Raw genomic sequence first — 25,070 nt, forward strand, 5'->3', positions numbered from 1 at the left:
ACGTTACCACATTACCATGCACAGGGCTCTCAACAGGGCAAGGACTAGGGTGAGGTGAGTGAGGCATCTAGGGTACAAACTCCAAAGAGGCACTCACTGCCAGGGTCATGCAAATTGAGGCAATAGACCGACCTTGCATGGCCCTGAGAGTCTGTGCCCGAGGTGCCTCATGCACCTCCCTAGTCCCAGCCCCAGCCCTCAAATGGCCCCTGTGGCAACCAGGTACCCAAGATGTGGGAGGACGGGGACCTATCACACCTCCCAGTCCACTCCCTTGGGTCAGTTCACCTCTCTTCACAGGATCCGGAAAGGGGGTGTGGCTTCTGGCATGAAACAAGTGGAGACCAACTCCTATGACATCCAGCGGCTGCTACATGTCAAGGGCAAGAGGAATGTGGTGGCCGGAGAGGTGGGCATCAACCAGGACCGTGGGCGTGTTCTCCTCTCCCCACTCCCAGCCTGGGTGGAAAGCAGAGGCTGAGGAGGGGTGAGGGGCAGAGAAGGGGTGAGGAAGAGATGATGGGTGATGGGGGTGATGGATGGGGTCTGAGTGGGGTCTGTGCCTGCCCCATGGCTCTCCAGGTGGAGCTGTCCTGGAAGAGTTTCAACCGTGGGGATGTTTTCCTCCTGGACCTCGGGAAGCTTATCATCCAGTGGAACGGGCCAGAGAGTAACCGCATGGAGAGACTCAGGGTAACCCTGCTGGTGCACCACCCCTCCCCCCAAATCCCACCCTGCCCCGACCTGCTCCTGCACCCAGCACCCAGCCTCCCTCCCAGTCAAACTTGCCAGACCGCTGCCACACCCCAAGCAGCCCCCATTTCCCCAGGCGTCTCTCCCCTGACTGTCCAGGGTACTGTGTTTGAAGGTGGATCTGAGTCTTCACGTGTATGGGGAGAGCTATGCGTGTTGGAGTTCGCGTGTGTGTACCCTGGCTGATCCACTCACGTCTAATGAGTCCCTGCTGTGTGGCAGACCCTGTGCCAAGCACTGGGCATCTGGTGGTGAATGAAATGGGCAGCGCCCTGCCCTGGCTCTGGCCTCCAGCTGGCCGTCCAGTGGGGAAGACAGACATGGAGGGCAATATTGGAGAAGTGGGAGGTGAGGAGTGTGGCGCTGAGGGTTCTGAGAGTTCTAAGAAGGCTTCTGGGGGGAGGCAGGAGAGAAGTGGCTGGCGGGGAACCTCCTAGCTCAGCCAGAGCACAAAATGAGGGCTCTGGGGAGCTTGGAGCAGAGGGTGGGTGGGTCTCATAGGACATGTTATGTGGTCAGAAGCCTGTGTGAGAGGGTTGGGTTTTGTTCTCAGTGCCTGGGAGGCCGTTGAAGGTCACTCTGACTTTTGAGAAGCGAGAGGGAGTGGAGGGTTTGAGGGCACACAGGAGCGCGGCTGGGAAGGTGGAATCACGGGACTTGCGTGTCAGATTGGGGGTGACGAGAGAGGGGCGAGGCAGACGTCAAAGGCTGTGCTTTTTGTGGGGATGGATGGAGTCCCATTTCCTGAGATGGGAAGATCAAGAAGCAACAGAGTTGAGGAGAAAATCAAGAGTTCGGTTTGGGACATCTTAAAAGGGGGTTATCATGGGAGTTGGAGAAATCGGATGAAAACAGAGGGCTGGGCAGGAGACAGATATGCATCTGAGCGCAGAAGCCTTGGCACTGGGGGAGAGGGCCTGGGGGGAGTGGAGAGAGAAGGGGACCGGGTTGGAAAGGCCAGTAACTGAGCAGTAGAAGCTGGGCAGAGGAGGGTAAGCCAGCCCTGCGTGTGAGTGTGTGTGTTTGGACATCTGTGTGAGCACATGAGAGACTGCTGTGTGTGTGTGTGAGCGTGTGGGTGTGGGTGTATGTGTGAGCACATACGTGAGCCTCTGTGTGTGTGTGTGTACACGGCTTTGGGGCAAAGAGACTGAGGACTGTGATCTTCAGGGCTCACCTCTTATGCAAAACTGTGAAGTAAAATCACAAATTTCAAACAATGTCAAAAACGAAGGCCCAGCAGGTCCCCTCCAGACCCTCTCCTGCCCAAGAGGAAACCTGCTCTTCCTGGGATTTTTGCCTGGTTTCCTCACGTGCATCTGAAAAGCCTGGTCCCCCATCAAAAGGGAAGGGCCGGGCAGGTGCCTCCCCCTTGGGGCTGCTGTAGGGGGCTGGGCTCTCCAGGTGCGGTTTGGGGTGGCAGACACTGCCCTGTCCCCTGCCCCCCGCCAGCCTTCACGGGTCCCGGGGCCTCCCTGCAGGGCATGACCCTGGCCAAGGAGATCCGAGACCAGGAGCGGGGTGGGCGCACCTACGTGGGCGTAGTGGACGGGGAGGACGAGAAGGCCTCGCCGCAGTTGATGGAGATCATGAACCACGTGCTGGGCCAGCGGAAGGAGCTGAAGGCCGCCGTGCCAGACACGGTGGTGGAGCCGGCACTCAAGGCCGCCCTCAAGTTGTACCAGTGAGTGCCCGGCTGCCTCTGGGCCCCTCTTGACCCTGGGGGACTTCCTGAGGGAGGATTCCTCAGGTGAGGGCCCGGGACCCCCCCTTGTCTACGCCGTACGTTTGTCCCGCAGCGTGTCTGACTCAGGGGGAAATGTGGTGGTCAGAGAAGTCGCCACGCGGCCGCTCACACAGGACCTGCTCAGTCACGAGGTGAGAGGGTCTGGAGGCCGCCCCCAGACCCAACTCCCATCAGCCCCCTGCCCAGCCCCTGCCCACTCTCCCCCAAGTAGGAGCGGCGCCAGGGGCCTGGGGCGGTTGTGGAGGGGTTGTGGAGGGGCGGGGTGGCGTGTGAGGGAAGGCGACCTCCTGTGCCTGCCGCTCCCCCAGCCAAGTACCGAGGGCGCCCTCAGGCTCTCACCTTGTGTCCTTCTCTCCCGCCTCCAGGACTGTTACATCTTGGACCAGGGGGGCCTGAAGATCTACCTGTGGAAGGGGAAGAATGTCAATGCCCAGGAGAAGAGGGAAGCCATGAGCCAGGCACTGGTGGGCCTGGGCGTCAGGGAGGAGAACTTGGAGGAGAAGTCAGAGAAGCCGACTCCAGCAGGGAGAGGGCAGCGGGGTCAGGGCCAGGCACAGCCCCAGGCAGAGGCCAGGGAAGGCTCCGAGCCTGATTTAGCTCCAGGGGGTCTGGATATCCGCTCTGTAGCCACCTTGGCGGGTCTCTGCATACTGCATAGCCAACCACCCGGCAACCTGGGGGCCTCTGCAGAATGCGGGCTCCCACCTGCAGCGTGGCTGGGACAAGGGAGGGAGAAATGGAGGCTGGCCTTCCTACAAGAGGGGGTTGGGTCAGCATGGGGCAGAGGCCAAGTCAGAGTTTGGGGTCCCTGTAGGAGTTAAGAGTCAGTAATTCTAACTGGCTTGGGGTCAGCGTTGGATTGGGGGGTGGGGTTCAAGGTTGGAGATGGAGGCTGGGTTCAGGTTTGGGTCAGATCTGACCTTGGGGTTGGGGTCACAAGTGGGTTTTGAGGTTAGTAGTGTATTCAGGGTTGAGGTCAGAGCTAGGTTGGAGGTGGTGTCGAGTTAGGTCTGGTTTGCCCTTGGGGTGGGGGTCAGAGCAGGGTTAGGTTTGGGGTCAGCTTGGGACTGTGGTAAGATTCTGGTTTGGGCTTGGGACTGGGATAGATTAGTGGTTGGATCTGGTTGGGGTTAGAGCCAGGCTTTGGCTTTCACTAGGGGTTGGGGACTGGGGGAGGGACACAGGCCCAGCCACCTCCTTCTCTTCCCAGAACTTTATCAAAGCGAAGCAGTACCCACCGAGCACGCAGGTGGAGGTGCAGAATGATGGGGCCGAGTCAGCCGTCTTTCAGCAGCTCTTCCAGAAGTGGACAGTGCCCAACCGGGCCTCAGGCCTGGGCAAAACCCATGCCGTGGGCTCCGTGGGTGAGGGTTGGCCCGAGGCAGGGTGGGACCAGAAGCCGGGAGAGGGGGTCCAGAGAGCACAGACCTGTCTCCTGCCCTCCTTCCTGAACACGCCTCTTGCATGTGCACTTTCACCCTGGCTCTGGACTCCCCAGGTGGGGTGGGGACACAAAGGGACTTGGAGAAACTCAAGAGTTGTCACAAAAAGGGAGCTGAGAACAGCCTGACTTTCATTTGGAGTGGGGTTGGGTCTCCCTGGAACCCAGAAAACTTTAGTCTCCCGGACAATATTTGCCGAGGGCAAGCTCCATGCCAGGCACCTGGGGGAGGAGAAAAGGGTTGTCCTTTCTCTGGCTGCTCTGGGAGGCCCCGGTGAAGCATGAGCCTTACTGGAGGGAGACATGGTTCTGTGTTATAACTCTGCCACTCTCTAGCTGCATGACCTTGGGTCAGCTACTGAATCTCTCTGGCCTCAGTTTCCTCATCTGTAAAATGGGTCTAAGAACTGTAGCTTCCGCTCAGGGCTGTTGTGAGAACCTGGGGGAACTCAGCTGGTGACACTGGGTATCATGATTCCCCCTCACTCCAGCTAGGGTGGAACAGGTGAAGTTTGATGCCACGTCCATGCACGTCCAGCCTCAGGTGGCTGCCCAGCAGAAGATGGTCGACGATGGGAGTGGGGAGGTGCAGGTATGGCGAGGGAGGAAGGTGGCCCGGGATGGGTGCGGAGGGGTTGGCAGAGCCTGTCCTGGACCTCACACTAGCCGGTACCCGCCCCAGGTATGGCGCATTGAGGACCTAGAGCTGGTGCCTGTGGATTCCAAGTGGCTCGGCCACTTCTATGGGGGCGACTGCTACCTGCTGCTCTACACCTACCTCATCGGCGAGAAGAAGTACTACCTGCTCTACATCTGGCAGGTCAAGCCCCACCCCACCCTGTCCAGAGCATAGCCAGCTCAGCTCCCCCTCCACTATACCCAGGCCAAGTGGCCATTGCGCTTGAATTGAATATCTCTGGTGATGGGGATTTCGCCCCTTTTCTATCTTGGAACTGCTTTGGCTGTGAGATCCCACTGACATTGAGTATCCCCACTCCAACCCTTTCCCCTTTTGATTCTGAGTCTCTCTTCCAACTCCCATTCCCTTTATCTGCTCTGACTGTGGGTTTCTATGTCCAGATGTGAGGGAGGAGGGAGATGCTTGGGTGCTGGGGTTGAGTGGTGTGGTAGCCATGGTGTTTCCCTGAGAAAGGTGCAGTAAGCGGGAGAGGAGGTTTGGGGTCAAGGTGGGTCAAGGGTGGACTGGGGCTGGAAAAAGATTAGGTGTGGGGCTGGGATCAGAACTGAGGTCTGGGTCAGGTGGGGATTTGGGCTGTGTCCGGGGTGGGGCTTGGTGGGGAAGACAGTTGGTTTTGGGGCCGGGCAGAATTGGGGATGGAGTTGTGGCTAAGGCTGGGGACGGAGTCAGGATCGGGGGCTGTCCTCATCCTACCCTTTCCATCCTGCTCATCTCCAGGGCAGCCAGGCCAGCCAGGATGAAATCACAGCCTCGGCCTATCAAGCGGTCATCCTGGACCAGCAGTACAACAATGAACCAGTCCAGATCCTGGTCCCGATGGGCAAGGAGTCACCTCACCTCATGTCCATCTTCAAAGGACGCATGGTGGTCTACAAGGTGTGGCTGCTGGACCGGGGTGCCTGGCAGTCCTGGCAGCTGAGGCGGGGTGGGCATCCAGGAGATGGGGAAGGGGACATGGGGTGGGAGCGGGGCTAGGGTGAAGCCCATTCTCCCTAGGAGAGGACTGTTTGAGGCTCCATCATCTATGTGGGATGGTAATAGAAACGGCAATTCAGTATTTTTTAAAATCCGTTTGATAAACACTTAGCACATAACATACAAGTACTGTTTTTCTCTACACCCCTACTCCTTGGGGCCTCTCCATGAAAAAAGAAATTATTGTGGCTGGATCTGCCTAACGACGGACCTGTCTAAAATGCACTGGCGCCTTCTGACGTAATGAAATAGCCGTCTCTTGCATTCCTTTAAGCAGTAATCTGGTTATTGAGCACTTACTAAGCATACAGCCCTCTGCAAAGCACCAAGGGGGGAAAAATGCCATGCCAATGCTGTTTACCATCTTGTTGGGCAACCAGTGAACCAACAGCCCGAGGCACTGTGTGCGTAAATGCCAGAAATATGTTGCATTCAAAGGGGAGCATGCATACAGTAATCAGGGAACAGGCATAGAGTCCATGAAGGAAAGGGGGTTTGGAGGAGGTCTTGACATTGGGGTCAGAGTTGAAGAGCTCAGCAGAGGTAAAACGAGGGCACGCGATGCAGGGGCACAGCCAGGACAAAGGCCCGGAGGAAGGGCCCCGTGGGGAGCAGTGAGAAACTGGCCAAGCTAAATGGAGGGTTTGGAGAGAGCTGAGAGTGACTCTGGAAAGGAAGTCTCCACCTTCAACATCAAGGGCCGCGCTGAAAGCTGGGTTCTAGTCTGTAAGCCGAATGAAGGTTTCAGGCAGGGAAGCACCCATGACCAAAGCAATGTTTTGGAAAGACTATAGTCTGGTGATGGTGTAGAGGACCAGGATGGGCAGCAGACCCACCCCACCTCTGTCGCCCCTCTAATCCCCCATCACCTTTACTAAGTTACTCCTGCCCCTCTCTCCCTGCAGGGAGGCACCTCTCGGGCTAACAGCGTGGAGCCTGTGCCCTCCACACAGCTGTTCCAGGTCCGGGGCGCCAGCACCAACAACACCAAGGCCTTTGAGGTCCCGGCCCAGGCCGCCTCCCTCAACTCCAATGACGTCTTCATCCTCAAGACCCCGTCTTGCTGCTACCTGTGGTGTGGGAAGGTGTGTGCAGGGTCCAGTGGCCTCCCCCTCTCCGCGTGCATCTTGGTGGTCCCCCAGCCTCAGAGCAGCCTCCCCGTGTGGGTCAGGGCAGGGGCCTCTGGCCGGGTAGGTCCCGCTCTCTGGTTTCCCTGATGCCTCTAGCCCTGCCTCGCTCCTTCGCGGCGCTGGGTCTGGCCATCCTGATTCTCTGCCTCTGTGTCCGAGTAGGTCTCTCTCAGTCCATTTGTCTCTGGACAACCCTGTCTGTCCCCGTGTTGCTCTGTCTTTATGTCTTGGGCTCTCTCACTCTCCCTGTGCCTGTAGCTGCCTCCCCATTTATCTCTGTCAGGAGGACTCAGTCTCTTGGAGACTTCCTCCTGCCCAGTAGGAGTGCAGACTGTCTTGTCTCCTCTGCCATCCTTTGGAGCAACAAGGACAGAGGAGAGGTTGGGAGAACTGCCTCTGCCTGGGCTGTGTGCGTGGGCCGCTGATCCAGGAGAACCTCCCAGACCTGGGAGCTCTGGGCCAGTGAATGTGGTGGAAGGAGGGGGAGGCGTGGCACAGGAGATGGGCTCCCCCAGCACAGCCGACCCCCTCTTTTCCCAGGGCTGTAGTGGGGACGAGCGGGAAATGGCCAAGATGGTTGCTGACACCATCTCCCGGACCGAGAAACAAGTGGTGGTGGAAGGGCAGGAGCCGGCCAACTTCTGGATGGCCCTGGGTGGGAAAGCCCCCTATGCCAGCACCAAGAGGTAACTCCCAGGTCCGTCGACTGCCAGCTCACTTTGCGAGGCTGGAGAGCCTCCCGGCATCTCCACCCGCATGGCCCAGAGCCTGCAGCAGGTATGGATTGAGAACTCTGCGTGCCAGGCTCTCAGGGCTGCCAGGTGAGTAAGGGGCAGCCCAGGCCCTTGGAGCCTCTCAGGCACTGGGGCTGTGTCTGTGCTGCTTACCATGGAATGCCGGGGGCCTGGTGGGGGTATTTCCACAGCCATAGAAGGCAGCTCAAAGAGAGGGGCAGGGCTACAGGTGTGCCCTTTGGGAAGAAGATGCCAGGGTCCCAGCAGCTCCTGTCCTTCCATGCTGCCACAGGACCCAGATGCTGAGGAACACAAGCTGTAAACCCTCTTTTTCTAAAGAAGGTCCATGATCCACTATTCCCCCATTCAAAAGCAAAAGGGCATGTACTACAGTAGCATCAGGAGGAATAGAGGGAAGATATCAGGAAGAACTTCCTAACAGGACTATAGAAGAGCCACTGAAATGTATGTCCTGGAAGATTGGTGGGAATTTCTCCCTTGGAGAGCTCCTGGACTCTTGGGAGGACTCGGGAACTTTTGTGTGATCAGAAGAAAGAGCATTTTCCTAGGAGACAGGCTTTCCATTGTGATCTCCTCTCCACCTTGCAGGCTGCAGGAGGAAACCCTGGTGATCACTCCTCGGCTCTTTGAATGTTCCAATCAGACCGGGCGCTTCCTGGCCACAGAGATCCCTGACTTCAATCAGGATGACTTGGAAGAGGATGATGTGTTCCTGCTAGATGTCTGGGACCAGGTAGGTTTGAGGCCTGGGGACCTCCCTTCCCACCACCTCAATCCCCAGAGCCGAGAAATAGTGGCTTTAGGATAGGTAAGGTTTGACGTTTTCTTGGCTCCCATATGTGTTCTCCCTGGGAGTGGTGTTACGAGCCTAAAAAAGAAGAATGCAAGCAGAGAGGAACATGCCTGGAGGGACTGCAGGGCAGGATGTATTCTTCTCCCAAAGTCCAATTCATTTCATGAGGCAGAGGAGTGCTTTTGAGGGTCTTTGGCTCTGGAGAGGCTGGGAGTCACACATCTGCAGAATATCTAAGCAGAGGGCATCTGTCCAACCTCCATTTCCAGAGGCAAAATCAAGGCCTGATGGGGCCTGCCCAAGGTCAGGGTCCACTTCTGGACATCTGAGCCTGGGGGAGCCGAGGGAGGACAGGAAGGACTGACTCTGGGATGCTCCACAGGTCTTTTTCTGGATTGGAAAGAATGCCAATGAGGCTGAGAAGAAAGCTGCAGCCACCACGGTGCAGGAATACCTCAAGACCCACCCCAGCGGCCGGGACCCCGAGACCCCCATCATTGTGGTGAAGCAAGGACACGAGCCCCCCATATTCACGGGCTGGTTCCTGGCTTGGGATCCCTTCAGGTGGAGAGTGAGTGGCCCCAGCCCACCTGCTCCTTCCAGCCCAGTGCATCCTTCAAGGCACATCGAGGGCAGGGTGGGCTCCTGGCTTTTCTGTTCATTGTGATGGACGACCTGTGATATATCTGTAAAGGGGTTTGAGGAGACTTAGAATAAACAGTAAGGCTGCAGCAAGACCATTAAGGCCCCTGGTGAGGGAGAAGAAAGGAAATCTATCAAAAACCTAGGCTAATGACAGTGTCTTGCTTGTGTACTAGATTTAGCTCAAAGCTCTTGGACATTATTAGTAAGAGCAGTACTGATTCTTTAAATGCAAATTAATTAAAATTTGCATTTAAATTGATTTCTTTAAAGTTAAAGAATTGATTTCTCAGTAAATTAATGAATTAAAGAATTAAAATTAAGGAACTGATTTCTCACTAGTCACATGTGGCTGAGGGGTACCATATTGGACAGCACAGAAAAAGAACATTTCCATCATCATTGCAGAAACTTCTATGGGACAGCATTGGTGGGTCCTCTGAACATGTCAGTTCTAAAGGAAAGCGTCTAAAGACGGATGTCTCCTGGAACCAAATTTTAAGCAAAATGGGTCCTATACGTGGTCCTTACCTGAGGGACAGTGAATCAGATTTCCACAGGATATTCTAAACTGGTCTCAGATAGAAGCAGAGGGCAGCTCCTCAAAACGGAACCCCAGTGAACGTTCTCTGAAGGAAGGAGGAAGGCTAAGGTAGAATGAATGTTGGCCTGGTGGCTTTGGGTACATGAAATTGACACAACAGATGAGATTAGGGAAACAAAGGTTAGATTAATTTCCTCAAATGAGTTTAAACAAATTCAGTGTTTGATGAGCTAAGTTTAGTCTTGATGATGGATTCAAACAAATCTCAAGGCGGCACACCTAGATGCCAGAACTTCTCAAATCCAGGTCAGTGTCCCAAGTCAAGAACTCTGCCAGGTCTTCCCCCACCTCAAGTCTGTGCTGGCATCTCTCTCAGACTCATTCATTCACCACTCAATCACTTATTCATTCACTCATTTATTCAGTCAGCATAACTGGAGCTCATAAGGCGCCATGCTTGCTGCCAGGCCCTGGGGATGTGGAGATGGGGCTCCCCATGGAGCCAAGGTCCCCTCTACTCCCTTCACTCCTCTGTGGTAGGGTCCCCTCCAGGCTCTGAGAGGAGCCCCCCAGTTCTCCAGGACCCCTCAGTCCCCCAGAGCCTACACAGTGTGGGCGGGGGTCTCAAGACTGTGTGCGGCTGCTTAGACCCCGAGGGTGGGGAAAAATCGTACTTTCCATCCCCATGTTGGGCCAAGCAGGGCAAATAGCCCTCTGCCCGATCCTGTTACCCGTCAGCCCTTCGTGCTCATCCTTACCATCCAACCTCCTTTTTCAGGGACGTCCTCCAGCCTCCCCCTGAGCTCCCTCATCTCCTTCTCACCCCCGGGCCCTAGGCCGGTCTTCTTTCAAAGCCTGAAGGAAAATATTCTTCCGTCTCCTCTGCTGAGACCCAGGTCTAATTTGTTACTTACTTTACATGCAGAACACCAAATCCTATGAGGCCCTGAAGGCGGAGCTTGGAAACTCTGGGGACTGGGGCCAGATCACTGCTGTGAGTACGGGGCAGTTGGCGGTGGCCATTGACAATGGTCAGATCCGTGAGAGCTGAGACAGCTCCACGGAAGATGCCAGGGTCCTCTGCTTCCTTTCCATTGTTCCCTCCCACTTCTCCTAGAAGTTCTTCTTGTTGTTTAACTTCAATGCCTCTAGCTGTTTTGTCTCCTCCATTCCCTAGTGAAATGGTTCCCAAATTTTATCATGCATAAGAGTCTGGGTGATGGGGAACTAGGGGATGGGGGAAGCTTATTAAAATGCAGATTCCAAGGTCCCACTTCCCGAAATTCTGGTTTGTAAAGTTGGGCTGGGACCCAGTAATATGTGTATTTTTCACAAAGGGCCGAGGTAATTTGATGCAGTTAGTCCGCAGATCACACTTGGGGAAATAGTGATTTCTCTACTATCATCACCCTGGGGATCCCTTCTCTGGGTAGAATAACCTTTTTCTTCGATGTTTCAGTTAGCTCATGGAAATGTGTCCCGCCTACAGGCCTAGGATGTGGAAATATGAAATCAAATAAGTTCACAGGCCTGTAGGGGCAACAAGACCAAGTAGACTCTGCAGAAGTGTGTCCAGAACATGAGAGCAATTTCCCAAGCACGCTGGGTTACCAGCAGATAACACGTGTGTCTCCTCAGCCTCACCCTCAGGCTGGGAACCCTGTGGCACTCAATAAACCCTTCTTGGTTGACGGGTGGTGCAGGCAGGAAAGCATAGATAGATAGGTCAAGGCTAAGTGAATTTACGGATGACGGTTTCACAACAGATAAGAGAAAGAGGGTCATAAATGTCCAAGGTAGACCTCGAACATCAGGGTAGCCATGGAGAAGTTCATAAGTCATAGAACAAAACAGTCATCTTACACCAGCTGGCTTTGGCTGAATACAGACCGCCAAGCTTTAGCTCATGCGTCCTGTCCAAAGTGCCATGTTTTTATGAGTGTGTGTATGTGCGTGTGGACAGTGGGAGGCGCGGGTCATGGAAGCCTTCTTCTTTGTGTTTTTTTTTTTTTTTTTTTTTTTCCACACTGCAAGGCTTACGGGATCCTAGTTCCCTGACCAGGGATTGAACCTGGGCTCTCGGCAGTGAAAGCGCCGAGTCCTAACCATTGGACCGCCAGGGAATCCCCATGGAGGGCTTCTTGAAGGAGGTCCCCTAGGGTCAGTGTTGACTTCAGAGAAAAAGTCAGCCTGGGAGGCAGCCACAAGCCAGCTGAACTAACAGTGTTTTCCTTTTCTTCCCTAGGAGCTCACAAACCCTAAACTAGATGTGTTCAACGCTAACAGCAATATCACTTCTGGGCCTCTAACCATCTTTCCCCTGGAGCAGCTGGCAAACAAGCCTGTGGAGGAGCTTCCCGAGGGTGTGGATCCCAGCAGGAGGGAGGTGGGTCAGACTGAGAAGGAGGACGAATCTGATTGAGTCAGAGATTTCCTCCTGAAAGGTGAACGGGAATTATTCAGGCAGAGTGGGTTACTCTTGGAGAAGGGAACCGTATACACGAAGCCCAGAAGCAGGAAGTAAACACAGCTCGGGCGAAAGGACGAGGTAGCCAGAGCGGTGGGGTGTGTGGAGCTGGGGAGGGGCGGCTGATAGGGGGGCGGGGGACTGGGCAGTGCCTTCTATGCCAGGCTAGGGGTGGGCGGTGTCCATTCTAAAAGTCAAGGGGAACCATTATGGTGAAGCAGGGGAGTGGCAGTCAGGTTTACGCTTTTCAAAGACCACTCTAGTTGCTCAGTGAAGAATGGACTGGCAGGTGGCCCAAAGCAGCAGCCACAAGCCAGGCTGAGAGGTAGACGGGAGCCTAGGAGAGATGGTGGCAGGTGGAGGTGGGGGTGGGTGGAGGGAAGGAGAAGGTTCAGGGAAATATTTCGGAGGTTAAGTCAACGACACTTGGTAACGACCGGATAAAGGTTGTGAGAGGGGAAAGTTGTGTCATTTTCTGAGATAAAAATCCTGAGTCAGACCCAGCTTAGAAGGGGACAATCATGAGTTTAGTGGCAGCCATGTCGTTTGCAGCACCCAGGAGACATCCTGGCTGAAATACATGTTTGGCGGGCTGGCAATTCAGAGGAGCACCGGGGAGGAGTCTCATTGGCACAGGGTCCATCAGGTAGCTGCAGCTGCTGTCTGTGTGGACCACTTGTGGGCGAGAGTTTGGCAAGAAGGGCTTGTTAAAAAACACATTTCTGGACCTCCCTGGCTTTTGCTGAATACAGACCGCCAAGCTTTAGCTCATGGGTCCTGTCCAAAGTGCCATGTTTTTATGAGTGTGTGTGTTTTTTATGAGTGGTTAAGACTTTGTGCTTCCACTGCACAGGGCACGAGTTTGATCCCTGGTCAGGGAAGTTCCGCATGCCGTGCGGTGCGGCCCAAAAGAAGAAGAAAACAAAACCCACATTTCCAGGATTCATTCCCACTTCATGAAGGTCTAAAATAGACTGCAAATCTAGCCTGAGAGGGTACTGAGAGAAGAGGAAATTTACTCTGTGTATAATAAACCATAAAGAAGTCTTAGAGATAAATTAATGAATCTACAGAAGTGAGATGACCATTTTCTCCAGGAACATCTGTTATGGGTTTGGGCCAGATATATGCATAAGTGTATTGTTTCCAGAACATTGCATCCTACCCGTCACCTTTAGAACCCTTTTATGCATTCTCTCCCACATCCACCCATGTGTCCTCACTGTAAAATTGGGATGATCCCAATATCATATAATATTATTCATAATAATGTTACAAATATTATTATTTGCCCAGCCCCTGGTACATAGGAAGTGCTCTATACAGGTAGGCTGTTATTATCATTGCTTGTGTTGCACCTGAGAAAACTCAGACCCAGAGCGGGGAAGTGACTTGCCTAATGTGATGTAACTAGTCAGTAGCAAAGTCAGAGCAAGAATCAGATCTTCTGAGTCCCGCTGTTACTGTCATATCATGTAGCACAGAAAAAGTATTTCTAAAGGGAAAGGCAGCCAACATTATTGAAGCAGGTGATTAAAAGGGGGCTAAATATTGACATTATATGTTGTTGGTAAGGCTGTGGAAAAACATATTATTCTGTTGGTGTGAGGGCAGAATGTTACAACCCCTGTAGAGGGGAATTTTGCAATATCTAACAAAGTTAAATATGCATTTACCTATTTTCAAAAATGGAAGCTAAGTAGATCGCTAATTTTGAATATAACAAAAAGAATCAAGACAACCCCGCCATGGTAGAAGCAGTCTAAAAAGTCTTAGATTCTTTTTAAAAAATCAGTTGCTGCTGATTTCTTTTTTAAATTGTGGGAGTAGCGTGGATTCTTGCAGCAGAGCTGTGGGCTCCATGCCAAGTGGGAGAGTGGACAAGCTCTCTGGCTGCTCCAGACGTAGAGGCAGTAGCAAGAGGGTAACCTGTTTGAGTACCAATGAGTAAACCACAGAGAGGCGGATGTGGGCATGGGTGAGGCCAGTAATCAGCTGTAGGATCGCAGGGTTCAAGAACAGGACCAGTGGAAAGATACAAGTCCACTGGGATGGGCAGTCCCTGCCCTCTAGCCTGGGGGTCAGAGTCCAAAAGTCTCAACCAAGCTGCAGAGCCAGCTTGGGTGGGACAGAGAGAGGGCACCTAAGGCACTTGCAGACCATTGAGATGGCAGCCACAGCTGTGAGGGACCTTCTTCCAAAACAAGGTGCTCCACTGCCCTGCCTTGGGGAGTGGGGAGGGCTCCCAGGAGCCTTGAGCAGAAAATGCCCAGAGGTGGGATGACAGGTTAGAAAACTGGGGCTTCAGATCCACCTGAGCTTGAAATCCATCTACAGATGTTTACCAAGAAGCTGTTCAGTTCAGGGCTCTCTGAGGGAGTCAAAAAAACATTCTCCAGGGCAATCCTGCATAGCAGAACAGCCCAGATTGAAAAGAAACCCGTTGCTCTCACCCCGACTCTGTCCCCTTCTGGTGCCTGGGGGAGCAGAGATGGAGGTGGGAGATGCTCTTTTCTAACAATTTGAATTTGGGGTTCTTACTTGAGTATGCCTTGAGGATACTGGCCAGCTCCCAGCAGTTTCACTACTATAGCATGTTTGAACTGGGAGCAGAGGTCATTTCAGTCTTATGGCTGAAGAGACCCAAGGTCTAGGAAGGTGACTGCCAGTCGTGATTTTCAAACCAAGAGTGAAAAGGTAGAATTTTGCTGTCTAATCTTCTAGATTATCCACAGGATGAGAGAAGCTGGTACATGTCATCTACCCAAATATTTTGTTTTCCACTCAATAGCTAGGCAAAACTTGACTCTAAATTTGTTTCGTGGCTTTCCTAGCTTCTTAGCGTCTTTCCCCTCACCTCAGTTGAACCCCTGCTGCTACCTGCCACCATCTCTAAGCAAAACCTGTTCCCACAAAATAATGGCTGATGCATTCACAGTGGAATACAGAAGCATGGTGAGGTTTAACCAGGAACATGTTGCCTTTTAACTAGGAACAAACCTAGAAGCCAAGAGAGATGAAGATAACTATAACGGTAAAATTCAGTCACCTGTGAGCACAGTAGTATACTTTGCCGGTCTGGGAGGGAAAGATGACCTTTACAGGATCCCTGAAATCACTCAGGAAAGGGGGTGAGTGTGGTGCAGTGGAGCATGTATTGGGATCAGATGACCTTAACTTTCTTTTTTTTCCCTTTTTAAAAAATTATGGTGAAATATACATAATATAAAATTTACCATCTTAGCCATTTTTAAGTGTACAGCTCAGTGGCATTAATAAACACATTCACATCATTGTGCAACCATCAACCCTGCCCACCTCCAGAACTTTTTCATCTTCCCAAACTGAAACTCTGCACCCATTAAACAACTCCCCCATCACCACTCCTCCCCCAACCCCTGGCACCCACCATTCTGCTTTCTGTCTCTATGGGTTTGGCTCCTCTAGGAACTGCATGTGAGTGGGCTCATACAGCATGTGTCTTTATGTGATGGGCTTATTTCACTCAGCACAGTATCCTCAAGGTTCATCCATGTTGTAGCAGGTGTCAGAATTTCCTTCTTTTTTAAGGCTGAATAATGTTGTTGTATTTATATACCACTTTTTGCTTATCTATTCATCTGTCAATGGACACTTGGGTTACCTCCACATTTTAGCCATTGGGAATAATGCTGCTATGAACGTGGGTGTACAAATCTCTCTTCAAGACCCTGATTTCAATTCCTTTGGGTATATACCGAGAAGCAGATTGCTGGGTCATATGGTAATTCTTGAGGCATACCATACCATTTTCCATAGCGGTTCCCAGCAATGCACAAGGGTTCCAGTTTCTCTACATTCTTGCCAACACTACCGTTTTCTGTTTTTGTTTTTGTTTTGTAATAGCCATCCTAGTGACCATGAAGTACTATCTCATTGCAGTTTTGTTTTTTGTTTCCCTAATGATTAGTGATGTTGAGTGTCTTTGCATGTGCTTATTGGCCATCTGTAGGTTGCCTTTGGAGAAATGTCTAATTAAGTCCTTGCCCATTTTTTTTTGTGTGTGGTACGCGGGCCTCTCACTGTTGTGGCCCCTCCCGTTGCGGAGCACAGGCTCCGGACGCGCAGGCTCAGCGTCCATGGCTCACGGGCCCAGCCGCTCCGCGGCACGTGGGATCTTCCCGGACCGGGGCACGAACCCGTGTCCCCTGCATCGGCAGGCGGACTCTCCACCACTGCGCCACCAGGGAAGCCCTTTGCCCATTTTTAAAAAAAATTAATTTAGTTTTGGCTGCATCATCAGAAAATAGTTGCAAGTCATCAGATATATGACTTGCAACTATTTTCTTCCATCTGTGCGTAGTCTTTTTTTTCCCCAGGCATGTTTATTTATTTGCCGCACTGCACACCATGTGGGATCCTGGCTCCCCAACCAGGGATCGAACCTGTGCCCCATGCATTGGGAGCACGGAGTCTTAACCACTGGACCACCAGGGAAGTCCCTGTGTGTCGTCTTTTGATGCACAAAATTTTTAAATTTTCATGAAGTCCACTTTTTCTTTTTTTCTTTTGTTGTCTGTGCCTTTGGAGTCACAGCTAAGAAATCATTGCCAAATTCAAGGTCAGGAAGCTTTTTTTTGTTTTTTAAAATAAATTTAGTTACTTATTTATTTTTGGCTACGTTGGGTCTTCGTTGCTGCATGCAGGCTTTCTCTAGTTGCGGCCAGCGGGGGCTACTCTTCGTTGCGGTGCGTGGGCTTCTCATTGTGGTGGACTCTCCTGTTGTGGAGCACGGGCTCTAGGCGTGCAGGCTTCAGTAGTTGTGGCTCTCAGGCTCAGTAGTTGTGGCACATGGGCTTAGTTGCTCCACGGCATGTGGGATCTCCCTGGACCAGGGCTCGAACCCGTGTCCCCTGAACTGGCAGGCGGATTCTCAACCACCAGAGAAGCCCTCTCCTATTTATATAGAGAGGAAAACTAAGACCTAGAAAGAGAAGCAACATTTTAAACAAGCTAAGTCAAATGTGGTAATTCTTATTTCAGGGTTAGTGTGAACTTGACCCTGGTCAAAAGAAAAGGAGCTCTATCTGCCTCATGCTGTTACCGTCCTTTTCATTATGTTCCAAATTCAGGGATCAAATCTCTTGGACCTCAAAATGCCACCTCCCCCCTTCCCATCCCTTTCCTGGCTCTCACAACATTGACTGTTTTTTGCTCATTTGATTTCTGTACACACCTATATGACTCAACAAGTCAAACTCTGGCAAGAACGTGACCTTTGCCCTCTGGTCCCTCTCCTCTTCTAGGAGCACCTGTCTGTTGAGGATTTCACCAAGGCCTTGGGGATGACTCCTGCTGCCTTCTCTGCTCTGCCTCGATGGAAACAACAAAACCTCAAGAAAGAAAAAGGACTATTTTGAGAAGCAAGAGTAGCTGTGGTTTAAAGCAGTACCCTACCCCGCTTGCAGAGCTTCATTTTGTTATTACTTGTATTAGTCCTATATTAATGGAAGTGAAAATTTACAGTTGTACCTGTGAGCAGCAGTCTGTGGCAATGCCACTTCTGTTTAGTAATCTACCTATTCCTCCAGAAAGATGATTCCTCCATAAGGAGCCTGTGGTCCCAATTTCAGCTCTGAAGAAGGTGGTTGCATTTTTTTCATTTTTTTTTATCCTGGGTGTTGCATTACTTTTAAACCATCCTGTTTTAGAGCTTTCCCTTCTTAGAAGAGCAGCCCAACACTTGATGGAAGAGCCTTCCCTAGGCTTTTATCATGACTCATTTTTAATTACGGCAGGTGGGCTGAAGCATTTTGCAGTTTTACATCTTTCCGAGAGCAATGGCTTTTCCTTTTCACATATACTTTTCTTACTGCCTTCCTCAGGTGATGTTAAAGGGGACCCATTCTTTGAAAGAGCTGAACGGCCCAGGTGATGGCCCTATTTAGGTTTCACAATACTCACTAACCAGTACCCAGCGAGAGCAACATAGCCACTAGGCCTAGGCTTGAGGCCTAACAGCAAGTATGAAATGCAAATGCTACTTCACCCCCCTCTCTGGTACTCTTAATAATAAGGCAAAGGAAGAGCACAGTTAAGGCCCATGCTGGGTTTAAAAACTGTTATCCAGAACCTCTGCAAAGCTTCACAGGCTCCTCAGATGAAATCCACTGGATGTTGGAGCTGACTCAGCCATACCTGGTTTCCCATCCCATTCCCTTTAAGGTGTTAACAGTGCGCTTGAAAGTCCAAGTCAGAAGGCCAAAAGAAGGTGATTTCCACAACTTCAACAACTGGTTAAGTGTCTGCAAGAATATGTCCTTTTCAGAAATAACAGTTGAACCAACACAAGGTTAATAAAGGCTTTAATTTCACACACAGAAAACTCTATGCATAATTTAAAAAGGAAACAAAAACCGTACAGGGTACAGAGGAACAGTTCTGCTAAAACACAGATAAAGTGCCGCTCCATACAAAACAACATAAAGAATCAGAATCAAAAGTCACTCTGAACACAAAGAAAGAAAATCACCTCACAAATAATGTGGCCAAAGCTGCCAGCAAACCTAGTAGTGGCTCAACTAGGCAAAATGTAGGAAGCTTACTTCTGTTCTCCTCTCCGTAGCATAAATAAACAACACTGACAATAGGCCAGAGAAGATGGGGATGGAAGGAAAAGAGGGGGACGGAAACCTAAAGACGAGAGGTGTGTACAACCACTGTGTCTCACTCTTCCACCCATTCTATTCTTGAAACAGACCAGTTCAGATGACTGCTCTTCTGTTTTGGCATTGCACCTAACGAACTCCAGTCCTGATGCAGACCCTCATCCACTCTATTCTGACACCAGTGGACACGGCTCTACTTCAAACCTCTGCACTTTAAGTCCAAATTACTGAAATCAACTGCTTGTATTCATACTGGCACATTTTTTATTAAAAACTTCCAAACCTCAGACACATAGCACACATGGAAAGGAAAACACTAATTGTGTGTAAATATGATACAACAAAAGAGACTGCCTTAAGTTTAGTAATCAAAGCATGCCATAAAGAAGTCAGTGGTCGTGGTGAGACACAGCAAAAGAAACCTGTCACAAAACTCTCAAGGCCTAACAAACTATAGTTTTCCAATAAAATAAATATATATATATTTTTCAGATGTTAATAAGACATTGGTAGAGACAAAATTAGAATTTTGAAGTAATGCATTAGAAAGATGTTAGAGGGCAGAAATCTGTTTAGTTTTTGCACACACTTAAAGAGCATTACTCGGTGTAAAGCAAGATGGGGAGGAGGAAAAAGATGTTTCTGTTTTGGGGGGGACACTTTTATGTGACTTGCATCTAGTACTGGGTGTTGATTTTTCTAAAAATCTCCATGTATACACAAGATCCACATGTACTTGGAGATCCAGCTCTGTTTCCCTGATTTAAAACAAAAGGGCAAAAATGGTTGGATGACTAAGAGCAGCCACTGTAGTCGATTTAGAGGACAGAGAAGAAAGAGGAAGAAGGGTAATATTTTTGTTTTAATATTATCTCTGTTCAGTAGATCACAAATGAGTTTACAAACTACCTTTTTCCTGTATGTTTTCAACGCCCATGCTCTCTCTACACTCATAATGCTCCACTACATATGAGATACTGCCAAGAACATCTTTAATTTAGGTGTTTCCGAATAATTTTCATTATACAACTAGCTGTACATGTGTAGAGCTATATTTATAGTTACATAATGGTAACTGCAATATGGAAGAATAGGTAAATTCATGAATTCACTTGCTGAGGTTTTAATTCTTAAAGTTTCTCTTTTAGAAGAATTTTACACTTGATCAGCGAGAGAAATAAAGAAATGTCTGGTCTAGTATTTGCCTCCCAGAGTTAATGAACTGATCTTTAAGTATCGCTGCATACTTCTTAAAATGTAAACACATTTACATTTGTTATTGAGCCAGTAAGTTAGGCCTGAAATTAACAGACCATGGCAAGTAAACAAGTAGCTCTTGGAATCAAAATATAAATAGAAGAATAATTCATGGACTTGCTTCTTATTCTATACTGCTGAAACAGAACTTCTGAGTCTGTACACATAAATATATTCCCTACAAAACAGACTCTGTCTCCTTATAGGCCTAAATTATAGTCAGGGCTTCTAAAGTGATAGCAGCATCTGGGCACGTGCAACTTTCCAATCCTCTGTAATAATGTTAGGTGATAATAATCAACAAGTTTGAATTTTAGTTTAGCTTTCCCTTCCAAAAAATTCCAATTAAGATCAGTTGTGTGTAGAACTAAGAACTGTCAAGTTCCAATTCAAAGTCATTTAAAGTAATGTAACATTAGTCATTGTGCAAGCTGCCTGGAACTGAAGCTCTCTGTCCCTACCTAACTTGTCCCTTTCGGGCACCAACATGCCAAATGCCCCATTCCCCGATTCTGAGCAAACTGCACAAAAAATATTATCTACTTGTAATTTTTAAATACATACAGTCAGCTCAAAAAAACAACAAACTCCATCATCATGGTCCAGCTGAACTCTCCATGTGTAGTCATTAATCCTTCACTGAACCAAAATGAGAAAGTAACTCTGTAGTGAAAGGGGTAATAGTTGAAGGAGTGAAGGGAGAGAGGAAGGCTGACCAGGCCAAAACAATGGACAGACATCAAGGAAATTTCAAGTCCCAAACTTGCAAGTATATGAGCAGTGACATAACTCATCTACTTTTTTCAACTAATAATTCCTGCCTTAGACATGAAGAGCAAATCAAATTAGGTTCAAGCCAAGTGTACTTCTAAACCATACACACACAAAAGCTATGAAAAGCAAGTCAAACGAGGGTACTTCATGGGCAACCTAGGCTTATGGCATTATATCTATTTGTTTAAATGCCCTGAATGCACCCACTCATGTCAAATCATTCCCAATCATTTTTAACAGCATCTCTCAAAAGCTCTCAAATACAGACACAGAGAAGTAATAAACAGCTAAAGAATTTGATTATCACTTCACTCACATATGAGAAAACCAGTTATTTTCAAGAAAAAAAAAAAGGCTCCCCAGTGGAAATAAACAAAATTTTAAAAGCTAGTTTTTTTAAACAAGTATTTTCCTCTGCTCTATACTACTCCTGCATATCCTACCACCGTACCACTTTGGAACGTTCACTACATTAACAGGTAGGTAAATGGTAGGAGACAAAGCTTTTATCAGTAGTTAAGCAAAAGTGCTGGGGCCATTTACAATTCAAAGATTCAATATTTTAGAATAGGTTACTCTGTCAGAACACATCCAAGTTTCAAGAGTAGGGCTGGAGCTCTCTTAAGGCAATCTTCCAGCACAGATGTTACATCTTCTGTTATGCTGGACTTAAAAATGAAAGAAAATGTTGAAGGTTTCACTTTGCTATACTTAACTCTGCGGGATCCTAATGATTCCTGGGCTCACAAAATTATTTTAGGAACAAAATTCTACTCTCAAACTCATTCTTTATATGGTTTCACAAGCTGCTTAACCAAGCTGGTTCTGTCAGCTGAGTGACTAACACAGCACTTAATGTTGAACCCCATTTAACCTCAACTCAAAGCACCTAAAAAGTAAGATAATTATGCACCTTTGTTATTTGTTAGTTCTTGGAATTACCTAAACCAATCATATTTTAATTCTCATCCTTTTTTAAGGGCAAAGCCAGACAGCAAATGGTTATATGTTTAAGATTTATCCTATAGCTCATGTGCTTAATTTCACCCTTGAAGCAGGGCTTTCAGCTTTAGTGGTCCAGAGTTTCAGCTTTAACACAAGAATACTCCTCCTGACCTCTCTATGTATGGGAGACAGAGATGCTAGCATTCTTCATATTCTCTAGGTAATCTTGTAGGGGAGTCCCAATTGGGACAACATCACTTTCCTACCTCTTAAAGTTTTGGCTGCAGTCTGTTAGGGTAATGCTTGCTCCATGGAAGAATGACACAGAAGAAAAATAAAAGATTCTATCTTCACCATGGTAATAATATAGATGATATACAATGAAAATACTGTGTGAAGGAATCTCTTTAAAGAAAATACAAAGTGTACAATGAATACCAAATGTGGGAACATAACACATTCCAAAGCACCAACAATCCATTTCTTGGGACTGCACGTAAACAGCAAAAGCATTACAAATCCATGAAATAATTTTTTTTAAAAAAGCTCCTCAAGTCAGGTGGCAGAAATGTCCCTCCTTTGTCAGGAGGACAAACTGTCATTAGTGTAACATGGAGAGCTGGCTTTCCAGTGAACTTTACTAATAGGAAACACACACATGAAAGATTACAGACTTGAGTGAAACTACTCAAGGAACATAAAAGCTAAATGCCAAGTGATATGTATATCTTCACACATTTCTCAAGTGAATGGACTCTTTGACAACTTCATTTCGTCTCCAAACTGCTGTGCTATTAATTTTGAGCAGGCATACTCTGGTGGGCTATCCTAACTCTTTAAGGCTCCATTCATTCCACATATATGTGTGTGTATGTGTGTGTGTGTATGTACATATATATATATTTACAACATGTATTCCTAAGACAAAAGGAAGTGCCACTCTTGTAGGAGAAAAAAAGGATAATCAGCTACAGATGTGAGACCAAAGTTTCCATAAAACAATTAATATGGAGCGTTCCGCATAATTGCAGTTTTCGTCTTTTGGTTTGGCCCTGAGCTGTTTGTTGCTCCCGCATCAAGTAGAGTTCTAAATTCTCCTCGGGCAGAGGAAAGAGAAGGGGGTGGCAGTAAGAGAGAATATGCAGTGCACACTGCCAACCCAGGAGTTTGTTCCTCATGAAGCCTGACGAGTGGTCTTTCCCACTTCCATGCTAAGTGCCTGAGAGGTCTTTTCTGTTTCCAGCAGCTCATCAAAGATCTCCCTTAAAATAAAACAAATAAAAAGTTAAATAGGAAACTCAGTGAACAGAGACACAGGATAGACAGAAAATAAACATTGATAAAGGCTGCATAATCCCATGATGCCTAAATTTTATTAAATAAGCAGCTCATTCATTTTATTACCATCTTAACCCCATGTGCTGATTCTTAAAAATACTTAGGGGGGAATGGCAATAGCTAACTTTGATAGAAATGCTATGTAGTTCCTATCCATATAACTCAGATCTTCTAGCTGATACAATGAAAGACCAAAAAGTTTTATGACCGGACAGCTTCCATCATAAAAAGATCTTAAGTTCTATACCTAGATTCTACTGTGTGAGTTAAGAGAAAAAATATGTTGGAAATATCAAGACATGAGCCCTAAGCAAAGACAATAAAAATCATAAATCGTCAACCAATTAACTGATGGGAACATTTTATCCTTAAAGAAGAAAAAAAAAAAAAAGAATTCAAGTGATTTTTAGCCCACGGCTTCAGATCAGGCAAAGTTTCTTACTTGTGCATATAAAAGAAGATGTAACCACTTCGATCTCGATCACTCTGCACAGAAGCCTCTTGGATTTTAGATACCTCTAGGTCATTATAAGTAAACCAAGCCTGCTTCTTAATGTCGTACACATCACTAATGTAATGACCTGAAATAAATAAAATCTTAAAATTAAGGTTATTTTTTTTAAAAAAACGTATTGAAGGGGCTTCCCTGGTGGTGCAGTAGTTAAGAATCCTCCTGCCAGTGCAGGGGACACGGGTTCGAGCCCTGGTCCGGGAAGATGCCACATGCTGCGGAGCAACTAAGCCCGTGCACCACAACTACTGAGCCTGTGCTCTAGAGCCCACAAGCCACAACTACTGAGCCCGTGTGCCACAACTACTGAAGCCCGTGCACCTAGAGCCCACACTCCACAACAAGAGAAGCCACTGCAATGAGAAGCCCGCGCACCGCACCAAAGAGTAGCCCCCGCTCGCCGCATTAGAGAAAGCCTGTGCGTAGCAACGAAGACCCAACACAGCCAAAAATAAATAAATAAAATTATAAATAAATTTTTTAAAAAAGTATTGAATTTTTCTCAGGGACAGGAAGTTTCAGAAAGAGAAACAGCCAACCCCATTTCACCTTACTATACCAGGACAACTTTTTTGATAAATATATTTTGTTTAGGGACATTTGGGTCACATGTGAATAGAAAAATCAAAACAGTTGTACCTATTAACACAATTCACACTTAGTGTGATCAAAGAAAAGATTTCAAAGTTTTTCTTGATGGGTTTAACTTACACCTCACAAAGCTAGGCTCAGAGCAACCCAATAAGGAGTAAATGCCAGCTAGTCCATTTATAAAATGCTGAAATCCTAATGTCCATTTACCTGAAGAAGAAGTGCTACCAATGTGACTGACAACGCTGATGAGCCGATAGGAATGAGGAAGATTTCCTGTCTGGAAAACAGAAGTGGGCATGACTTTCAACTCTTCATCTGAATACAAGCAAAACACTAATTTTAAATTTATTATCAAAGCTGACATGGCAAACTTTCAATGTGTGGGGGGTTAGACTCAATAAAAAAACCCAGTGGTTGGTATTGTTCATATCCTTTGACCCAAGAATTCTACTCCCCAAGAATTTATCCTAAGAAAATAATGCAAAAGAAGGAAACAGTATATATATATATATATAAAATTATTCACTGTAGCATTATCTATAATGATGAAAATTTGGAACTAACAATACGCTCAGTAATAGTTAAATGGTTACTGGTATATCAACTCAGTACAGTATTATTCAGTTATTTAAAGAAAAAATATGTGGGTCAGCAACATGTTAACTTGTTTTTCAAACTTACATGAACACACATAATAACTATAGCTCTATAAAACAGATAAGTTAATGGCTAAGTACTGAAAAACAGAATGGAAAAAATGAAAAAAGTTGCTGTAGGGATTATGGATGAACTTTTACATTTTAAATATTTTTAAAAATGCTATTAAAATATTATTAGCAGAAAAGTAAAACAAAACTGAAAAGTGATATTCATAGACTTCAGGCAGCACTATAAAATATAATTTTGGGAAGAAATATAGCTTATAGGTAAGCCAGAAACCATTAAAATGTTCAAAAACTTTGAAGCTGTAATTTATTTCTGGGAATTTCCTTAAAGAAGAAAATCCTAATATAGAAAACACTACAATCATATACCGTTCCTCGATATGTTTTTATTA

At 47.9% G+C, this 25,070-nt stretch overlaps 2 protein-coding genes across 2 annotated transcripts in view; one reads left to right on the top strand and one right to left on the bottom strand.

Annotated features, from left to right (window-relative positions):
* Positions 1–306: 306 nt before the first annotated feature.
* VIL1 (villin 1) lies at positions 307–22,565 on the top strand. The gene is made up of 16 exons (XM_028481803.2): positions 307–409; positions 583–693; positions 2,235–2,437; positions 2,553–2,631; positions 2,866–2,964; positions 3,711–3,864; positions 4,433–4,533; positions 4,624–4,761; positions 5,359–5,517; positions 6,522–6,701; positions 7,287–7,432; positions 8,090–8,234; positions 8,677–8,865; positions 10,406–10,474; positions 11,726–11,866; positions 17,233–22,565. Exons 1-16 carry the CDS (start codon positions 329–331, stop codon positions 17,344–17,346), a joined length of 2,109 nt encoding a protein of 702 aa, XP_028337604.1. The 5' UTR covers positions 307–328; the 3' UTR covers positions 17,347–22,565.
* A 91-nt stretch (positions 22,566–22,656) lies between these two features.
* USP37 (ubiquitin specific peptidase 37) overlaps positions 22,657–25,070 on the bottom strand; it is an 89,547-nt gene continuing 87,133 nt past the window's right edge. Inside the window, exons 24-26 of the mRNA XM_055090008.1 lie at positions 24,221–24,290; positions 23,351–23,489; positions 22,657–22,832 (exon numbers count right to left, since the gene is read on the bottom strand). Of these exons, the coding sequence (XP_054945983.1) occupies positions 22,745–22,832; positions 23,351–23,489; positions 24,221–24,290 (297 nt within the window). The 3' untranslated portion in view covers positions 22,657–22,744. The remainder of the gene's footprint in view (positions 22,833–23,350; positions 23,490–24,220; positions 24,291–25,070) is intronic.

This window comes from Physeter macrocephalus, chromosome 2, assembly GCF_002837175.3.
Source record: "Physeter macrocephalus isolate SW-GA chromosome 2, ASM283717v5, whole genome shotgun sequence".
Lineage (NCBI taxonomy): Eukaryota > Metazoa > Chordata > Mammalia > Artiodactyla > Physeteridae > Physeter > Physeter macrocephalus.